At 32.8% G+C, this 20,038-nt stretch overlaps 3 protein-coding genes across 8 annotated transcripts; 1 reads left to right on the forward strand and 2 right to left on the reverse strand.

Moving 5' to 3' along the window:
• Nucleotides 1–838: 838 nt before the first annotated feature.
• Nucleotides 839–8,640, reverse strand: LOC117211609 (D-2-hydroxyglutarate dehydrogenase, mitochondrial). Of its 3 annotated transcripts, none has more exons than XM_033455671.1 (8): nt 8,488–8,640; nt 3,197–3,428; nt 2,747–2,944; nt 2,375–2,568; nt 2,129–2,297; nt 1,768–2,066; nt 1,341–1,509; nt 839–1,214 (listed from the first exon to the last, which is right to left on the reverse strand). In XM_033455671.1, the coding sequence occupies exons 2-8, from the start codon at nt 3,423–3,425 to the stop codon at nt 946–948; spliced, it is 1,527 nt and encodes a 508-aa protein (XP_033311562.1). In that variant the 5' UTR covers nt 3,426–3,428; nt 8,488–8,640; the 3' UTR covers nt 839–945. The 3 variants fall into 3 exon arrangements, with proteins under 3 accessions (XP_033311562.1, XP_033311561.1, XP_033311564.1); XM_033455670.1 differs by lacking the exon at nt 8,488–8,640 and adding an exon at nt 7,090–7,463; XM_033455673.1 differs by lacking the exons at nt 2,747–2,944; nt 8,488–8,640 and adding an exon at nt 7,090–7,467.
• On the forward strand, nt 6,800–14,000 carry LOC117211607 (polyhomeotic-like protein 2). Of its 3 annotated transcripts, none has more exons than XM_033455667.1 (14): nt 6,800–7,081; nt 8,987–9,609; nt 9,696–9,947; nt 10,021–10,305; nt 10,388–10,580; nt 10,652–10,890; nt 11,028–11,247; nt 11,329–11,489; nt 11,574–11,856; nt 11,949–12,203; nt 12,303–12,425; nt 12,519–12,666; nt 12,742–12,919; nt 12,998–14,000. In XM_033455667.1, the coding sequence occupies exons 2-14, from the start codon at nt 9,133–9,135 to the stop codon at nt 13,220–13,222; spliced, it is 3,039 nt and encodes a 1,012-aa protein (XP_033311558.1). In that variant the 5' UTR covers nt 6,800–7,081; nt 8,987–9,132; the 3' UTR covers nt 13,223–14,000. The 3 variants fall into 3 exon arrangements, with proteins under 3 accessions (XP_033311558.1, XP_033311560.1, XP_033311559.1); XM_033455669.1 differs by having other exon boundaries at nt 10,652–10,878; XM_033455668.1 differs by lacking the exon at nt 6,800–7,081 and adding an exon at nt 8,759–8,888.
• Nucleotides 14,001–15,681: 1,681 nt separating this feature from the next.
• LOC117211495 (dysbindin protein homolog) lies at nt 15,682–17,463 on the reverse strand. 2 transcript variants are annotated; one of them, XM_033455436.1, is made up of 5 exons: nt 16,725–17,463; nt 16,336–16,625; nt 16,099–16,254; nt 15,894–16,034; nt 15,682–15,831 (listed from the first exon to the last, which is right to left on the reverse strand). In XM_033455436.1, exons 1-5 carry the CDS (start codon nt 16,778–16,780, stop codon nt 15,779–15,781), a joined length of 696 nt encoding a protein of 231 aa, XP_033311327.1. In that variant the 5' UTR covers nt 16,781–17,463; the 3' UTR covers nt 15,682–15,778. The 2 variants fall into 2 exon arrangements, with proteins under 2 accessions (XP_033311327.1, XP_033311326.1); XM_033455435.1 differs by having other exon boundaries at nt 15,682–15,815; nt 16,725–17,462.
• Between the last annotated feature and the right edge of the window lie 2,575 nt (nt 17,464–20,038).

A 20,038-nucleotide genomic window follows, 5' to 3' on the forward strand; every position in this document is an offset into this window, starting at 1 on the left:
TAGATAACGTGTATAACGTATTTAAGTATATTGTAATATTTTATTTTTTATGACAACTGAAATATTATAAAATATTTTGATTATTTTTATATTTAATGAGCATGTGTTAAAGTTATCTTAGAGTATAAATCATGATTTCTTCCAGAACATTCGATTACACGAAAGAATTTATTTCTGTATTTGTTTACAATATTTTTGAGATTTCCTATTTCAGTAACCATAGTAATCTTTACGAATTCTCATTCAGTAGTCATCAGGGATAAATTTAAGATCAATGATGCACCGATGTACGATGATGTAATATTTGCTATTCTAAAAATATTATTTAACGAACAATTTTAATCGATGACGAATGAATTTGTTCCAGGATATTTTAGCATAGAGGCCAATTTCGAGAGAACGCAATAAGGAATTGAAAAATTAGCTACTGATTCATATAAGTAGAATAGGTACATACATATATTGAACGTTGATTTATGCGTTTGGCATTTCATCCAAAGATAGACATCGTTTCATAAATATGTTGACTGGATGGTAGCGATCTCTCTATAGTCTTACAAATACTCAATGCAGTAAACAATTGTAGAGTCGGTATAATAGGATACAATCTGTTCCTTTACCGTGGGCCGATATGATAGAATTCACCAATCATAAGCGCGAAAAATTTAAAAACTTTTTAATAAAATCACGTTCCTCAGACTAAACTAATAAACAATTCCAATAACATTTTTACCGCAGAAAATATAAAAGACGAATAAGAACATTTAACAGATATAAAAATGATAATTATAACAAGGAGAAGATACAATAATAAATAAGGATAGATATTATTTTCATGTATTATTTTTTTCATTTGATATGTTTCATTTATTTAATAGCATTGTATTTATTCCTAAATGTAAATACCTACTTATCGTATATTTTATAATATTACTTATCCTATTATTATACGGAAATTTCTAATGGATATAACACTTTATACGGATTAAGTATTCCATTTGGATCCATCATCCGTTTCAATTCGTGCATAAGTTTGATTTCAGAAGAAGTTCTACTCATATGTAGATATTTTGTCTTTGTGAATCCTATTCCATGTTCAGCACTTACGCTACCACGAAGACCAGACACGTATTCGAAAATGAAAGGTTGTAGTTGTGATGCTATGTCAGATTCGTACGACAATATTGAAATCTGGACGTGAATATTTCCATCACCTAATAGATAGAAAACAAATAAAAGTATGATTTAACATTAAAGTCTTCAGCTGCTCGAACAAATTTTCAAGTCGTTCGTATATAAACCAATTAAAATGTTTAATAGGTAATTGTTCAGTCATATACCTAGATGTCCATATCCACTGATTCTTATGATGCGTGGATCGCGTAATCGTTCCCTAAGTACCTCTATCACCTTATAGAAAGACGGAAGGGGTATAGAAATATCGTATTTAAAGACATAACCTTCTCGTAATACTCCTTCGCTAATCCGTTCCCTTAGTGCCCATATATTCTAATTAAAAAAAAAATTATATTTTTTAGTTCTTATCAAAGATATGAATCTTTTGTAAAAAAAAGGGGGGAGAGAAAAAAGAAATCCACCGTAAGTGCGTAAAGTCAAAATTATTATCAAAAGTTCCAAAAGTTTAAAGAATATAAGAGAAAAAATTCACGCGTTACAAATCGAAAATGATGTTTGAAGTAAGAACGTAGTAAGAAAGCAAGAAGGAATAGTTTCAAGAAATTTCAAATAAAAAATATAATTACTAACTTTGACTTTGGTGGGGTCCGAAGTCAGAGTACCGTCTTCGATGATATCGTCGGCAAGCGCTTTCTCTACGAATGAGGTGAGCTTCTCCTCATCGTGACTCGCGTTGCTACCCGAAGTTTCCATCAACACGTAAAATTCGTGACCGTCGGTTCTCGACGTTAGTGGACTTTTTAGGCCAAAAGCCTCAATGGAAACGTCTAACGACAACTTGTCCATCATCTCGAACGACGACAGAATCTCTCCCAATTCTTTTTTCGCCAGACGAAACGCTTTCAACACTTTGTCGAAACTGTTTAGCCCTACAATGGACGATGAATTCTTACGTAGAAATACAGAGGACACTTCCGACAATCTGTAATACCTAAGAACGCGACATTGATGGCCGCAGGAAGCGGTGGACATTGAATCGCGACTTTCGTTACAATTCCCAAGGTTCCCTCCGACCCTATAAAAAGATGTTTCAAATGGTAGCCAGTGTTGTTCTTCTTCAGCGTATTCAAACAATCTACCACGTCCCCGTTCGCCTTCACCTAAAATAAAACGGCTGAACACGGGGAACACTCGCGAGAAAATGTCGCGGTTCGTTTCTGGAAACTTGGAAACTCACGGCTTCGAGACCCAGAATGTTTCCGTGAAGATTACCATAACGCAGAAGCCTCAAACCTCCTGCGTTCGTGGACACGCAGCCGCCGATCAGACAACTACCCTTGGCACCGAGATCAATCGGCATCATTAATCCTACTGTCGCTAAATGATTGTCCAAATCTTCGAGCACGCAACCGGCTTCACAGGTCAGCACCCCTAATGCGAAAAATCGCCAGATAAAAGAATCTTTCGCTTTCTCGAATTTTGTCGTTTAGACAAGGCCGTTGCAACGTCGGTGACCTTGCCTTTTTGTCCGAAATCTCTGACTTTTCCCACTTTCCAATTTCGTACCCCGGAGTATTATCGGTTCGAATCATTTCGAATTTTTACCAACCTGCCAATTCGTTCGTCTCGATGATTTTATTCATAAGCTTCATAGAAATAACAATCTCGTCGAAGACCGGCACGCTACCACCTACTAGGCCCGTATTTCCGCTCTGGGGGCATACGGCTAACCGATTGTCGTTGCAAAACTTTAATATGGCAGATACTTCGTCGGTAGTTTTTGGTTTCAATACGAGTGTGCTCTTTCCTGTAAGTAATTCGTTTCAACGCCAAGCAATCTATTATCTATCCGCGCTTACGTTGTTTTTCTGTTCGATGCACTATACTCGTCGATTCGCAAGCAAGACGCTGCAAAACTTATTTGCTACGATGCATGGAACGTCGTTACGACACAGAGATACCTTAGCACTTCGTACGAAGACGTAAATTCGATTTAAAATTCGTAAAAATGTATACAGCACAGTCCGAATGATCGACGAGGAGCGCTGTTTTCTCTTACCTCTGACGATCTTTGAGTAATCTATGTTGTATCCTTCGCATTCTTCTGCATCCGTAATGACCCTGTTTCGTCCGAGCAACTCATTGAAGAATGCCACGTGATCATTGGAAATGTTCGCGTACGGGCCTCTTTTCATTTTGTATCTGTCGCACGTGAACGCCGGTTTCGTAGAAAAAAATCGACATATCGAGGTATGCCGGAGCGTCCTAAGCAGCGTTGGAGAATTCATATTCTGCAAAAGATTCACCTTGTCGATTCAAAGTAATTCGCATCGGTGTTACCGGCGTTTCTTTTATCGTCTGTAAGGAGATCCGTTCGTTGCGAGCGCACGAATCTCTTCCGGTGTCGCGCCGGTCTACTATTTCCGGTGGCGTATTCCGTGATTAGCGACTCGATTGATCTCCGAGAGAAACGTTCGTGATAATTTAAACGTTCCTCTAATTTTTACTACGGAATTACATTTCAACCCATCGGCGATTGGATAAGTTTAGTGCAACGAGTATTTTTACTCGCCGCGGTTAAAGCTCGTGGATGGCAGAGTCTAATTGAAACAGGATATTTCCGTAACCCGGTCAAAAATTCAACCGATGAAAATATCCGCGGGAGGATCGAAGCGATATTTAAATGCTACAGTGCGATTAATCTCTGTGTTACGTTATACGAAGTATCAAGATGCGATGCGTGGATCGTAGTTAGGTTTTTGTTTAACGCTTTTAAATGTTTAAATCGATACGAACGAATAAATTATAAAGTATGGTATATACTATTTGTTATAAGATGAAAAAACGTGTACACGAGCTAAGAAAAAGAAGATCGAAGAAAGGAACGGAAGGAAGAACGATAGGATGAAATTTCGTGATTCTCAAATGATATCGTGATAACATGGTAAAAACCAGGCGTGGCGTAATTACGGGCCCGGGGCTGCTTCCATTTTCTACGCGCTAATTCACCTCTGATGCTCAATCGACGGACATCGAATATTATAATCCACAATGAATGTTGATGGGTAACTCCCCTCCTTCTTACGCACTACCCCCTACCTGCCCCCAGTCAGTCAAGAGGATTCGCGGCGACGCGTGGTAGAATTACAATTGTGCGAAGCGGTGGGGAAAATAAGGTCAGGGGTAGAGGGGTCGAAAGAGCAAAGAGAGAATTCGATGGAAAAAGAGGACGAATCGACTGACAGAGATGCAAATCTGTTGAGATAAGAGGAAAGAGGAGAACACGAATCGGAGAGAGAGAAGCCAATAAGAGATTGGAGTGGGAAGGGGACCAATCGTCGCGATGACTAATACATTCTACGTTTCGATGTACATGCATGAACTCGATTCGCTCGTGTATGCTTTGCTTGTAGCAAAGAATACGACACTCTTTCGCTTCGCATACATATACATACACGGATACATGATCGCGCAGCTGTGTACAGCAGAGAAACCAACACACAGAAACTCGACTACGAACACAAAGGAACGAAATGTACGTACGATATTCGGTGGGACATAGATGTAGTCGATATAGATGTAAGATATTGCTATATCGAAACGTACGATACGTAGCTACGGGTTTCTAAGGAAAGACGCATGCGCGACACCGCCAAGGAGTAAAGCTAATTTCTCAGTGGCGGCTCGAATCATTAACTTGTTACCTTGGCAACCCCGGTCGACCTAAACCATTGGCTGTCGCTTTCCCCCACTTTCCCTTTGCACGCTCTATCGGTCGAACAACAAACTACACACGCCGCCACACTCCTTCGTGGAATATTGTAATTTTCCTAACCTCGCGTGGACAGGAGTATAGACTGTCGCTGTTTCATTCGACCCACACAATCACGCTATCGGACATATACTGTTGTATGTATATGTCAGCATGCCACCGTAGGGACGCGGTTGCTGGGATTGGCGCGACCACGATTCTTCCTACCCTCTGCACGGAACATTCTACTGTCTCGCTCTTTGTCGAGATCCACGACCGGTATTAGAAGATGACCGATAAATCAGCTACGTTTAGCGCTTTATTATATGTACACCTTTTCTAACATTTTATATCGAATCACGATATTGGTTATTAACAATTCTTAACAATGCATATATGTATAGTAGCACGTACGTATATGTACGTATATAGAATCCCTCTTAATCATAGCACAAACAATATAGAAAAAAGAATACATTTATAGGAAAAGTACATACTGGTGATGTTAGTTACATCGAAAGATAACGAAGCGCGGATGAATTAAATCTATAAATAATAGCAAATAAAATTTCAAACTTATAATTTACAATCGATACTAAACAAGAATCATCACACCATAATGTGTAGGATGTAGTAGTAAACCATTCAAGTCACAGTTTTAACAATTTAAACTAAATATAAAATAAGATAAATTTTATGTTTTCAAGTAAACTAGTATTTTATCTCGTAATTGAAAAATATAATTATAGCTTTTTGCGAAAAAGTATCGTCCCCATAAAGGCAAAAAAGTCAATGATATATAAAATCCCATTACAAGGTTTTGAACAGGACAGTATGAAGCTCAACTTAGAAACAGCTGTGCCAGGAACGTAGCGTATATTCGCGAAATTGAATCGAAAAGTACCAAAAATTGAAAAATTTACGAAAATTATTATTTATACGAATGTAATAGTCTAGTTTCAATAAATAGTCATATAAAATTCAATTCTGAACGTATACATCCATACACATAGCTACACGAACACGCACACGCATATACGCGTATTTTATTTTGTATTATTTATACATTTTAAAAACTTTATTCACTTTCAAAATCTATCTTTCTATAATTAATTATACCGAATTATTATGTGGCCACTATGGATTACTTAGAAATAATTCTAATTGATAATCAGTTATAAAACTACTTATTTTCCTTAAACAATTCGTTAGGGTATCACGGTTGACGATTTTATATATATTATTATGTATGTTCATTGTACATATAAAAACAAGATAACAATTGTATTAAAAGATGAAATTATATTGTAACGCTGATATATGCATTAACAACGTAATAAACAATGTCGAGTACGATACGTGCTTTTATAATAAATAAATTACATTAGAAATATTCAATCTTAAAGAAATATGCAGTACATATATAAAAAGGTAACATAAATATTAATAAAAAAGATTTTTACTTTTCACACGTTCAAATATATAATAGAGTTATGTAGAAATATTACAAAGTATGTATAATATTCATGAATAATATAGAATTTTAATACAGGTAGACTAAAAAAGATAAAGTCCAATAATATAATGAAATGCAACGGGGAATTATGTGACTAGATTCGTTCCTGATGGTATCGTGAAGTTATACTGCGAAATATTCTGCAGACTATAATCACGTATACATGCAGCAGACGGGTAGTAATTGTATTAGTGAAGAGTGTACAAGTATGTGAAGTAAGAGTATGAGTACCGTTACGGGGCATGCGCCTCCAGCCACCATATCCAATGGCCCCGCCTTTCACGGTGCAAACGATGCCTTTGGGATTTGTCCTCGCTGGACCAATGAGCGAACGAGTTTGTCATACGCGACGGGAGAGGTGAGGTTGTAGGAAACGAAGTGGTGGGAAGCAGACAGGAAGAAGGGTAGGGGGGGAGAGAGAGATTTGAGAGAAGCGAGGGGTTCCGCAGATCGTGTGGGAGCAGGGAAGCAGACAACGAATACGACGATTGCTTACGAAACCTCGCGACGTCAACGTATAACAAAACTTTGTTTAAAATACTCATAGTGCTTTTTAAAAACCTATGAAACACAGACGTGTATGATTGAAAATTTGGTCAAGTTAACAGTGAAATCGTGAGGTGACAGTGTCTACGGCGTGTTCGAAAACGTGATAGGTGTGACTGCGCAGTCGCCATGTGAGTACCTGAACAAGTATCTGAAACTCCATGTTATACCGTGTATTTTGGATCTTTAATATTTCTTTGTTATATATTGTTGATATATCGATAATAATCACACTATATTCTACATAACATTTCATGATAACCGACAAATATAACAAATACACAACACAGAACACACTGCATTATATCCCGCCGGATCTTCGAACGTGCTTTATTTTGTAATCCAATATGTCGGCGTTAGGGACGCTGTTCGGTATTCACCGAGATACAATTCCTCTACCGCGCGTATTATAATTTTTTGATAAATTACCGCTGCATAGATAGTTTCTGAAGAACCGTGTGTGTTGTTATTCTCATTATCGTCGATATTACCATTATGGCGAAATCCATGTTGTCAACCGCCCCCTGGTACGGTCGCTTCTCCCCTTCTCTTATTTTTCTTTCCCCCTTCCTCCTACTTCTCCCTTCAACCCCACTTTCAATCGTATTTCCCGCTCAGTGAGATGTATTCCCTCTTTCTCTCTAAACCCCTCATCATACTACTAATTATGGTGCTAGTAAGACGACATTTTGTCCGTTCTATCCAAAACTCAAGATGGATCATGTGTTTTCAGTTCATCGATACTTTGAACTCATGCATGAATACAGATTTCTTCTTTACCATCTGATCATCCTGTCTCAACTGTTTTCATCCTTCCGATGTACATATTTCTTTAGATACATACCATATATATTATTTCTTTATTAAATTAATTTATCAAACATTTTGTATACTACCAAACTTTATGTCATAGTGCCACACAAATATTTCTAACCTGATATATTTTTATAATGTTTAATATAATTAAGGTTACTAATTATTTGAATAGTCAATGATCTCATACAAGTAATTGACAACTATCCCAAAATTATTGCAATTTATCGGAATTTATATTTATATACTATGCACATGGAAAACTTCAAAAAGTATACAAAATTATAGCTTATATGAATCGTGAACTGCACTATGTTCACGATTAATTTAAGTGCTTTTTCCATCTTATGTTTACATTTCAATGTGTGTTGTAATTATTATTCTAATTCATGCAATGAGTAATATGATGATTTTTTATAATGATTGTTGTTATGTTTAGTACCTTGTATATTCTATGTATGATCACTTATTTGAGGTTATTTCTCATATTCTAAATATTGAACATTATACGTATTTTATAATAAAATAAGTAATACTATGTATTATATATCAAATAAGTTAATAAATTGATATAACGGTATATTTTGTTTATCACGAATTTCATATTTTCATATACAATTACATTAAATATTATGAACTAATTTTTACGTACATTGGTACTAAACGAAATGACTTTTTATGTTACAAGTATGCAACAGTTAATTCTTTATTGTAAAACACTTACATTTAAAGTAATATTTGCCACTTCATTCACCTTCACACTTTATTATTGATATTTCACGTCGTAATAAACGAAGAAGAGAAACCAAATTTGAACGCTCCACATTTCACGTGTATCAAGTTATCAAGGTTATGAGCAATAAACATTGCGTAATTATTTTAGATATCTTTACACTAAATATGTTGCAATTAACGTTTCAGTATATTAATTGATAAAAGATTTATATTATGTATAGCTAATGGTTCTTCATTTCTAAAAATTTATAAAAAATTTATATCAACTTTTTAGTTAAAATTATTATAAAATCTATGCTCTAATAAATATTTGTTTGAGAGTGAGAGAAAATGAATGAGAGAAAGAGGGGGGATTATATTAAGTAGAACTGTAAATAAATTATATAAAATGTAAATAATTGTTATTTTCAATATATAGTCGTAATCTACTTTATACTTATAAACCTATCTATGTGAAAAATATTAATCTAAAACAATTTTTCTTTTAGGTGCAGCAAATTAAAAAGATTAAAAGTGACATTTTAATAAGAAATCTATATAAAATGGCAAGGAAAAAAAACATTGAATTGTTAAGAATATAAGAGCAGGAAGAGTACTTCTTGAAGGAAGTTTATTTAAAAAGGTATAAGGAAACATGACAGATGTTAAACCAATTGGAATTTCTCAAAATCAGCCACAACAAACACAACAACAGTCACAGCAGCAGCAACAGACACAGCAACAACAGCAACAGCAGCAACCACAACAACAACAATCTCAACCACAGCAAATGATGATTGCAACCCATGATATTCAACAACAGCAAAATGTACAGCAGCAACAGCAGCATGTTCAGCAACAACAATCTCAGCCACAACAAGTACAGCAGCAAGCGCAACAACAAGTACAATCTCAACAAGTTCAACCACAACAACAAATTCAACAGCAAGTGCAATCACAGCAGCAAATGCAAGTGCAGCAGCAGGTACAGCAACAAGTACAACAGCAAGTACAACAACAGCAACAGCAACAGCAACCTCAACAACAACAATCTAATAGTGGACCACATAACGTTGTTCCTACTCAAGTGCAGGTACAGCCACAGGTAGCAGCAATTATGCCCCAGCAACAGGTAAAAATTTGCACAAAGGCATATTATTGAGACAGCTTTAAGCAGTAGATTTAAAATTTTTCATCTTTGAAAATAAAATATTTCAGGGTGCTGTTGCAGTGTCAATGCAGCATCAGCAACAGGGTGTTGGAGGTGTATCTATGACTTTATCTGGTCAACAAGGAGGAACGACTATAACTACTATGGCTGCGCATCCACAAGCAGTACAAGTTATTCAACAACCTATGCAGAACCAAGCATATCATTTGCAACAACTTTATAACACCCAAGGAACTCCACTATTGATGCCAGGAAATTTAGCTCTCCATCCTGCAGGCATCAATCCTTCGTCCATACAGGTACTTAAATACAATCCTGATGTTCACTATTATTGAGACATATAAGTTCCTTTCTAAGTAGGATACTTTACAGGTCATAACAGCTGGAAAGCCATTTCAATCTGCTGCTCAATTAACACCTCATATGCTAACGACAGCATCGACACCAGGTCAAGGAGGTGGTCATCCTGCAGCTGGAGGAACTAAAGTTCAAGGGTTCCCTACAGGTTACTTACCAGTACCTACTTCAGCTACACCTGGTGCAGGACAAACTCTGGTATTTGGTCAACTTGGTGTACTGGGTTCTCCACAACCACCTCCATCTATACAACAACAACAGCAGCAGCAGTCTGCAAACAAACAAGATCAAGTACAAAAGGTATTATTATGTTAATTTTATTTTGTAACAAATATTCTATATTTAGTTCATATTTTATATATATTGTTTTCAAAATGTGTAGTATACTACGTGTACAGCGGCTACTCCGTCCGGCGGACGAGGTGGTATGCAATTTGCTCCTTGGCAATTTACACCACAAGTTGCTTGGACTGGAATACAACCACCGGCGCTTCTAACTAATCAAATATTCATTAGAGGTCCTACTCAACCTGATATGTTTATACAAAGTCCACAACCAATCCAAGCTCATAATGGTTAGTTGTGAATGATTAAATAAATTTTGTATTGTCAACTGAACTAATTTATCATCATCATATTTGATCAGCACTAGCTACGCAACAACAAATTCAGGGAGTACAACAAATTGCTGCAGCTAGTGGAAAACCAAAGGTAATGGATATACAACAACAACAACAGCAACAAAGTAAGCAAAGTTCAGGTGGACAACGACCTTTGAGTATTTTACCGTCCTCTTTACAAGCAGTACAAGCTGCTAACATACGAGCTGCCAGTTCTGTTTCAACGCAAACTGTTCATGGAGTACAAACCACGGTACATGTACAGGTTACTATAATTAACAGCAACAGTTAGAAAAATGATTTCGACTGCTGCAATTTTCGAATCACGTGCAAACATATAGAAGTTTTTTTTCTGTTTTCGTATAATGAAGAAGAAGTTTTTTTTTATGTTTTATAACTCAGAGTGGCAAAGGAAGCGGTAGTAGCGGTAAAGGCCGTGGTAAGCCATTGCAATCGCCGCAACAATCGCAACAGCAGTCACAGCAAACGATGCAACAACAACATCAACAGGTTTTTATTCAACAGAAACAGCATACGCAGCAGCAACAGCAGATGCAGCAACAGTATCAACAGCCGCAAGTGCAGCCATCGCAACAGCAAATACAACCAAAACCAATAATGAGTGAGATGACGTTTCATATACATACTATTTATAGAAAAATGATATAGGTTTTTGTATATCTAATCGTTACCTTTTTTACAGCAAACATGGCTCTGCAACAACAACAACAACCAGGTGTAGTCCTTAGTGGGGAACGTCCAATTATGCCTGTAGTTTCGGTGAGCGGAGTTGGCGTTGCTACATCTCAAATGAGTCAAGTACAACAATCTCCCATGTCTGCTGTACAACAATTACCATTACAAGTATTAAATGTTTTATTTCCTGCAATAAAATTTCCTTAATTTAATTAAAAAATATTTCCATTATATGTAATGTAATTTTTCTAGGCAATCAATTCGACAATAATTGGTAGTCAAATAGTTAGTGGAACAACACAGGTTCAAACGATGTCTATGATAAATCAGTCGGCGGATCAACAAACACATGATAATAATAATTCCGCAATAATGATTGCATCACCCGATCGTAATCACCAAGCTGAATGTTCTTTAGCATTACCATCTGCTGCAAATACTCCTACAGCAAATGAAGAGAATTCTAAATCAATATTGAAAAAGGACGATCCAATTCCAATAGAAGAAGTGACCGTATCTCAGCCAGAAACGACAGGTTTATTGATAATATATACTACATTGACATTCAATAAATGTGTATGTATGTATATATTTTGTATAAGCATTTGCATCTCATTACTGTCATAGATGGGGACCAATCTAAGATAACTTTAAAAGATGAAGAAAATTTGTCGGTAAAGTTAGAAGAAAAATCATGTAGTAATCCTTTAGCAGGATTAGCAAATACAATTAATTCTATTACGAATGGTATCAACAATGAAGACTCAACGGCAATTCCTGCTTCTGTATCAGTTAGCGCAAATAGTAAACATGTACCACCAAAGGCAATGGTCAAACCACAAGTTCTTACACATGTAATTGAAGGCTTTGTTATTCAAGAAGGTACAAGCTTAATATTTTATATAGATGTTATTGCATTATTAATAGATATCGTTATATTACTTTATATTTATATTATTGATATGTATATGAATATTTCAGCGTCTGAACCATTCGCTGTTAATCGAACGTCATTGAATAATACAGTTAATCAAGAAGCAGGTAATATTTTAAACCGCAGTACTAATTCATCATCTGAAAGAGATAGTCATGAAGAACCTCCAAGTAAGACTTAAAAATTCAGTATTTTTTTAATATGTGTGTATCTTTTTGCTGTAAGATATAAAATGAATCATATGTGTTTATTGTGTATGGCAGGGAAAAAACATGCACCCAATTATCCGAATGACGAAGATGTAAATAATGTTCAAGTGGGAAAATGCGAAGCTTGTGGTAATTTGGTAGATGAACAAAATACTAAATTCAAAAAAGAGAAAAGGTTCTGTTCCTCTAGTTGTGCAAAAAGGTTGGTAAATAAATTATTTCGTAAGTTAGTTATTAGACTTGCAGAAAAATGTAATATAAATTTTGAATCAAATAGCAAAAAGCGGGAAGCAAGAGATCGTGACGGTACTGAAAAACAATGGACTGAGATAGAGACTGAATCAAAAACCGATGGAGATATAAAAAAGAACGGAGAAGAAAAGTCATTATCTAGTACAACTACTAGTTCTTCCGTTGATGAAACACTGCCGAAAGTTAATCCTGTGAAGTGGACGGTATAGATATATATATACATAAATTTATTAAAAATGAAGAAAACTGATATAATTGAAAACGCCTGCTTTTTTTTATAGGTTGGAGAAGTATGCGATTTTATACGCGGATTACCAGGGTGTGCTGATTACGCGGAAGATTTTGCTATTCAAGAAATAGATGGTCAAGCACTAATGTTACTCAAAGAAGATCACCTTATGTCGGCCATGAGTATAAAGTTGGGTCCTGCATTGAAAATCGTAGCCAGAATTGATTCAATGCGCGTGGAGTCGTCAAATTCTAATCCTACAACTAATAGTTCGTAAATGTTTATTGTTTAAGGTTTCTACTCGCAAAATTTCAAATTGCAGCCTATGGGCTACAGGGTTTGTGCAAGTATTTGATCGAATCATAGAATTAAGATTTAAAATTATTAAGGTTCAGTACTTTCAATTCTACACTTATGATTTAAAGATCGATCTATGTAAGACTAAGTTCCGTATTATTTTGTTGCTGTATACAAAATAACAATATTAATATTTTAAATTTGGTGTACTATATTGTCGACATATACATATATATACAAATCCACTTTAAAGGGTAAGTCTTACACTGATTGATTTTTATAAATGTAAATAGCATTCAGTTATTGTAACTTTTCTTTGAAATTGAAATGTATGTATATCTGCTTTGGAAAATTTTTCTAAAATATTGCTGTTTAACTAGTATGATCAAGAAACTGAGTACAAATTATGTCTATTACACAAAAAAAAGATAAAACGTTGTATATAAAGTATCCGGCGTATGTGCGATGTATTTTGTACTCGAAAATTCCTTTTGGAAGCTGTATAAAAACTATTGCCTTCTGTAAGACTTACAATAATCTCGAAAAATATCTGGCACTTTTAAAACGGTTAAGCTTTGTGATGAATAGCAATTTCCATACATAACAATTTTAAATTGAGGTACAAAGTATTTGAAATAATGCGATAACACCTTTGACTATGTTTTACTTTGTAAATGTTTCATGTGCACTCGACTTACATACGTGTAAATATTAAACAAAATGTTTATTTAATATACAAATTTTATAACATAAAAATATTTTATAGTTGTTAACACTAGTTGTCCTTCCATTTAGAACTAGATATTAATTTAGATACAACACACTCTAAATGCAAGAAAAATATATTTTAATTTATAAAATATGTGATGTTGATCAAGAAATAAGGCAAATTGTATAATATCTTATAACTGTGAAGCATACTCAACAAAATGAAACGAGTATGAATGTATTATATCATTATTCAACATTTGCAATTGCCAACAATGTGAATATAATAGTAATTGTCTAAATGTTTATTAAGTAGATTTATTAATTTTGTATTTAGTAACACAGAGATCAGTATATAATTATAAAAGAATGTATTTCAAAATTAATATTTTAACGAGGAAAATATTTGCATTTACGAAATGCACAGTATTTTCATATTACAATCTATATTTAATTTTTAATAATACCTTATTAATAGCGATAAAAATCAAGCATTGCAAATTTTATCCGTAACAAGTAATTAGACAAAGATATAGTATATGAAAGAATAAAATACAAAACGCATTTGTTAATTCAAGATTTCTCAGGGTATAGTCTTATTATATATCTTTTTATATTGATTTGAATGGCACCTGAGTAACAGATGTGCACAATTGTGATGAAATTTAAATAAATTAGAGCTCTAAAAATATTATGAATTAAAGTCTATGCACAAGTGTACTTTTTCCCCTATATTTTAACAAATATTTCATGCATCACCTATGCATATTTTAAATTTTCTAAATATGACAATGTCCTCTAAAATATATAAAATAAATTCAATATTAGTGAATGAAAATAATTCTAAACATTTTATTTAAATTAGTATTTTATTACGATCTGCATACATATTCTAATTTAATTTCTTACTTTAATTAACAGCTGCTATATATTTTCCTTCATCTAATAATTCTTCATCTTTCTTCATTTGCATTTCTTGTAGCGCTGGTCGAATATATCGATAATAACAAAACCCTTTATACGCTAAAGCTATTCCAGAAACTACTGTTAAACCCATTAATACCGTTACAGTTCCTCTGTGAAGTTTATCTAAGATATAACTCCTTTTCGCATATTTTGGCAACATTTTTTATTGATATTTTTGTCTGTATCAACAGTTTTTAAAATATATAAACCTGGAAAATATATAATTACTATTACAAATCGTGTAACTGAGAAACGTAATAAAATGTATTTCAATTTATATTATTAATTACGTAATTTGTTACAAGCACCTATTCTATAGGAAAGTAAATAAGATAACAGTATATTATAGAGTTAAAAAGGTTTTGACTTCTATCTTTTTTCTAAAGATTAAGCTTTTTATATATAAGGTTAGGAACACGTTTGGTACTCTCCGATCCAATAAATACTAAGGCTAATACACACACATTCGATGTGAGACGTGAGTCTAACGCGTTGAAAAATAAACGAACCTATAATTATGCAATCTTTTTGTCAATCGAATGAGGTAACAACTTGAATATTGATGAATTTGATATATTTCTATATTTCGTATTTCATAACATTTAAATAAAGAATATAAAAATCATTTCTAAAAATTACTATTTAATTCTTGTACAATTTATATAGATTTTTACATAATTGTGTATTACACTTTTATAATATATTTAATAATTAATTTATAATATATTTTATAATTGTTTATTGTATTTTTATATTTTAAGACACTTAAATAGATTTTAACAGAATTATTTTCTTAATAAAGTAAAAGGGTTAGTTTTTTAAAAATTCATTAAATATTGTTGAATCTACATCCAAAACTATCTCATCCAATGAAGGCCCTTGTTGTGTCACTGGCAATTCTAAAATAAAAATAAACTTCACAAAACTGACTTTAAAATTAAATTAAATTTGCATCCTTGAAATATATTAAAACGCACTTGATATGGATCCTGTTGCTTTGTATTCCCTAAGCTCTTCTTTAAAAGCTTCATCAAATGTTTCTCGTCTTTCTTTCATCATTTTCTGCTGTTTAAGTTCATATTTTGATACTCTCTCAATATGTTCATCAGCCAATTTTGCTAAAATTTACATTCAGTTTCAGCATTTTTATAATTAGCACATTTTAAATATTATACAAACTACCTTTAATAACATTTAATTCTGCAAGTTTTTTCTCCTTATATAAGGCTAATTGAAATCTATGATCCAATTGTCTACTTTGCAAATCTAACATTTCATTTAAATTTTCTAATTGATATATAGCACCTTCTACCTCCTCAAACATTTCTTGTAATGTTCCTTTAATAACATGAAGTATTTATGATTAATTTTTATACTCATAGTATTCTTGAATTAGAAATGCATTTAAGATAGAAGTACCTATTTGATCCATAAGATCCTGTATTGCATTGTTGATTTTTGGAATGTAAGCTAAAGTACTATTTAGACACGTAATGTTTTTCCATTCTTGTTCGAGTTTTTCATAAATAGTTCCAATGAGTTTATCAGCTTCTTGAGCTTTACCCGCATTTTCTTCTGCTAGCTCATGTAGTTCATTCCATTGCAATTGAAATCTATGTAAGATATCAGCTCCTGCATTGTAATTAACATTTCTGATGTTTCCAGTCTTTTTTTGTTTTGGATTTTCAACAACAGTTAATCCTCTAATACTAAAACAACAAAGTTAATCCTAGACTTATATAAAATACATAGTAAATTATCTTTAACTTTAGTTTTTATTTGGATAAGGTTAAAATTAAATCTTTTACCTAGCAGATATACCCTCTTGAACTGTTTGAAACTTGTTACGCAAAGTGCTAAACATGTTTATAAATTATTTTATTTTATATTTATGATTATAATGGTATATATAATTCAAGCCTTTCAAATTAGTTAATACTATTGCACAAATTACTAATAAGATTTAATTTATTATATTATATTTTCTATATGTAAAGTGTATTATTAAATGTATCATTATCATATGAAATAATTTTTTTGTTGACACATGTATTATCAATGATGAAAATTGTTCATACCGAGCTGATTTTCATAGTTTATATCAAACTGATCACTTGTTTGCATTGAAATACTGATATAAGATAACACATATTAGTTCACAATATTTATAATGAAAAGTTATTGTAAATATTAGCAGCGTCAATATAACCTCTATTTTGAAGACACTAATAGTAGCCTATTTATTTTCATTCATGCAGTATTGCATGTAGAAACCTCCAAAATCAATTGTTAATGACAACTTAAAACATTTGAAATTATAATTCGAATATTAATTTTAAATATAATAAATATAAAATTAGTTAAATTACGCATAATTTAATAAAAAATTAATTATTCAAAATATCATTTATGATTTTTACTTAATCCAAACATATAATTAGCTTATGTACATGTGTTTTAATTTCAATCCATTTTTTCATATTTTGTGAAAGATATGACACTGCGCAACCTTTCTGTTAGTTGGCAACACTGATAACGACAGTCCATGCACACATACATATGTACATTTCATTAAAAATAATTACTTTTTGTGTTGTAATTGTTAAAATGTTTTAAACTACAAATAATAGTATTAACATAGTAAATTTCTAAAATACATAAAATAATAATTTTTTATATATTGCATGTTAATATATGATATTCTATTAACATTATGTGCGTTCGATTTATAAAAGATATAATTTTACATTTACAAATTTTGGTTTACATGTTAAGTAATAAAAATGTTAACTACTTATATTCATATGGATTCAATATTATACTATGCTGCATTATAAGGATAATTGTATACTAAGCACGAATGAATAATTTTTGTTACGTTTATGACGAATTCGTGATTTTTACTGCATAAACAATTTAGTGCATTAGATTTTGACTATATATTTTCAACATGAAACAATTTGGCAACATCGTTAAAGCTTAACTCCTTCCCTTTGACAATATGACTGGTGCCTAGCAACCAGTGAGGTCAACAAACGAGGTCAAATTGCAAATTACCTGTGTAAGAAAAATCAGTATATAAATCTAATAAAATAATACATTAAATTACTTTTAGGTAATTGTAAGGGGTATTAATTGAACAGAAAGTAGAGACGATACAATTCATTACTACTAACATTAAGATGAAATTATAGACAGTTAATATATTAACCTAAATTTATGACAAATATTTCAGTTCAAAAAAAATCTCCTTATTAAGAAATATTATTATTATGTTCTTTTTTATATACTATATATTATATTACTTTATCTACAGGTGTAAATCGTATTAAAATACAACAATTTTAGAAGGGTGGTATTTATGTATGTACGTACATAGTACTTACAAATATCTTACTTTTCTAGTTTCAGTTAGAATAATTAATAACTAATTGTCATGCAATATAAATTCGGATGGTTGAAAATAAGAAAAAAGAAAGTTATGTGTTAGTGGAGTCTACAAGTAAAATAATTCTTATGAAGATACATGGCGGAACCGTAGAACTATGTATGTATGTATATGTTGGTATTCCCTGTGTTGCCAAGTTTTCCTCTACCTGCGTGTTCAATTCTGAAATGTATTGTATGGTGATGTATATACACAATGACAAAATCGATAGTGATGAATTTCTAAAACAAAAAATTGTATTTTTGTAAACTTTATTCTATTTCAAACTTTATAAATGCTATTTCAAATTTTAATATGAACATTTTACTTACATTGAATTAATTATTTTTCTGCTTATATCTTTTGTTTATTTATAAAAATGTGTCATAATAAGATGAAAAAATATAATATGCTTTAAACTATTTAAATGATTGATAAGTAACGTAGAAGAAAAACTTCATTATTTTAAAGTTAGAGGTTTTTCCATTAATAACCTTGAACAAGTTGGAGCAGTCCTGTTAAGCAGAGCCTTCATTGAAATCTTTATCTTTTTCTATCCCTGCTACGCACGCAATGAGCATAACTTGAACAAACCTTACCAGAGAAGGTTCGAGCTTAGAAAGTTGTGCGCAACTCGCAGTGAAACCAGATTTGTGGGAGGAGATGCTGGAGAGGGAGGAGTAGTCAGGGATGTTGGGTCAACGTACGTATCCAAGTATCCCCTTTCTCCTTGCATCAAGTTAGACCACTACTATATCGTGGTGAACTCGTCTTCTCCATAAAGACGATTACCTTTCTGCGCATACTATCATGACTACGGCGCATACTATGTACTAGGAGTTACCAACTAAAGGACGAGAAGTTCGTGGTAGGGATGAAATCAATAGTCAAGTATTCCGCGGAATGAGAATGTCAACTTATATTTAACCATTCAACTGCTTGCTTGAGTTTTATTCATCGTAAACAAAGCAGCAAAAATAGTTGAGAGTGAACCGCTAATGTAACAGCAACTATTCTTATTTTTTGAGATAAAATACACATTAAAGATAGTGTACAACTGTGTAAACAACGATTCATGAATGTAATTCCTGACTATTTCGAGGTCACATTACTCAACATAGATACGAATGTATCACAAAAAATTAATGCCAAAGACTATTAAGTAGATATAAATATCTATAAAGTCGCAATCATTTAATGCCCATAATAGAATAATATAGAATTCTATTCGAATTAAATATAGAATTTTAAGCTCGAGTTGTTTGAGTATCTGTAGAAAACTGTACAGAACCTACTACGATCAATAGATGCCAGATTCGGTCGTTTTCGACATGTTCCGTTAAGTTCCCCTACTATATTCATTCCTGTTGGCCTCCAACCATTTCTGCCACGCCCTGTTCACATGTATTTTCCCGGCAAAACCGGTTATTTCAGGCATTCTTCTTGGTTCACGCTTTTCCATAGAAAATCTACACGTAAAAACGTTTCCCTACCATCACATCAATATTAAACCTTGACTTTCCATTTGATCGAAGAAGACAAATTTGAAATTTGAAACATACGATATGCATATATAATATCAGATGGTAGTGTACGACATATACAAAATGTATAGACACATAAAGTATGTTTAAAAACATTAAATTGTTTTTATATACTGTGTACATCTGTAGTAAATTCAACCATACTTTAAAG

The sequence above is a fragment of the Bombus bifarius genome, unplaced genomic scaffold, assembly GCF_011952205.1.
Source record: "Bombus bifarius isolate JDL3187 unplaced genomic scaffold, Bbif_JDL3187 scf7180000008239, whole genome shotgun sequence".
Taxonomy (NCBI): Eukaryota; Metazoa; Arthropoda; class Insecta; order Hymenoptera; family Apidae; genus Bombus; species Bombus bifarius.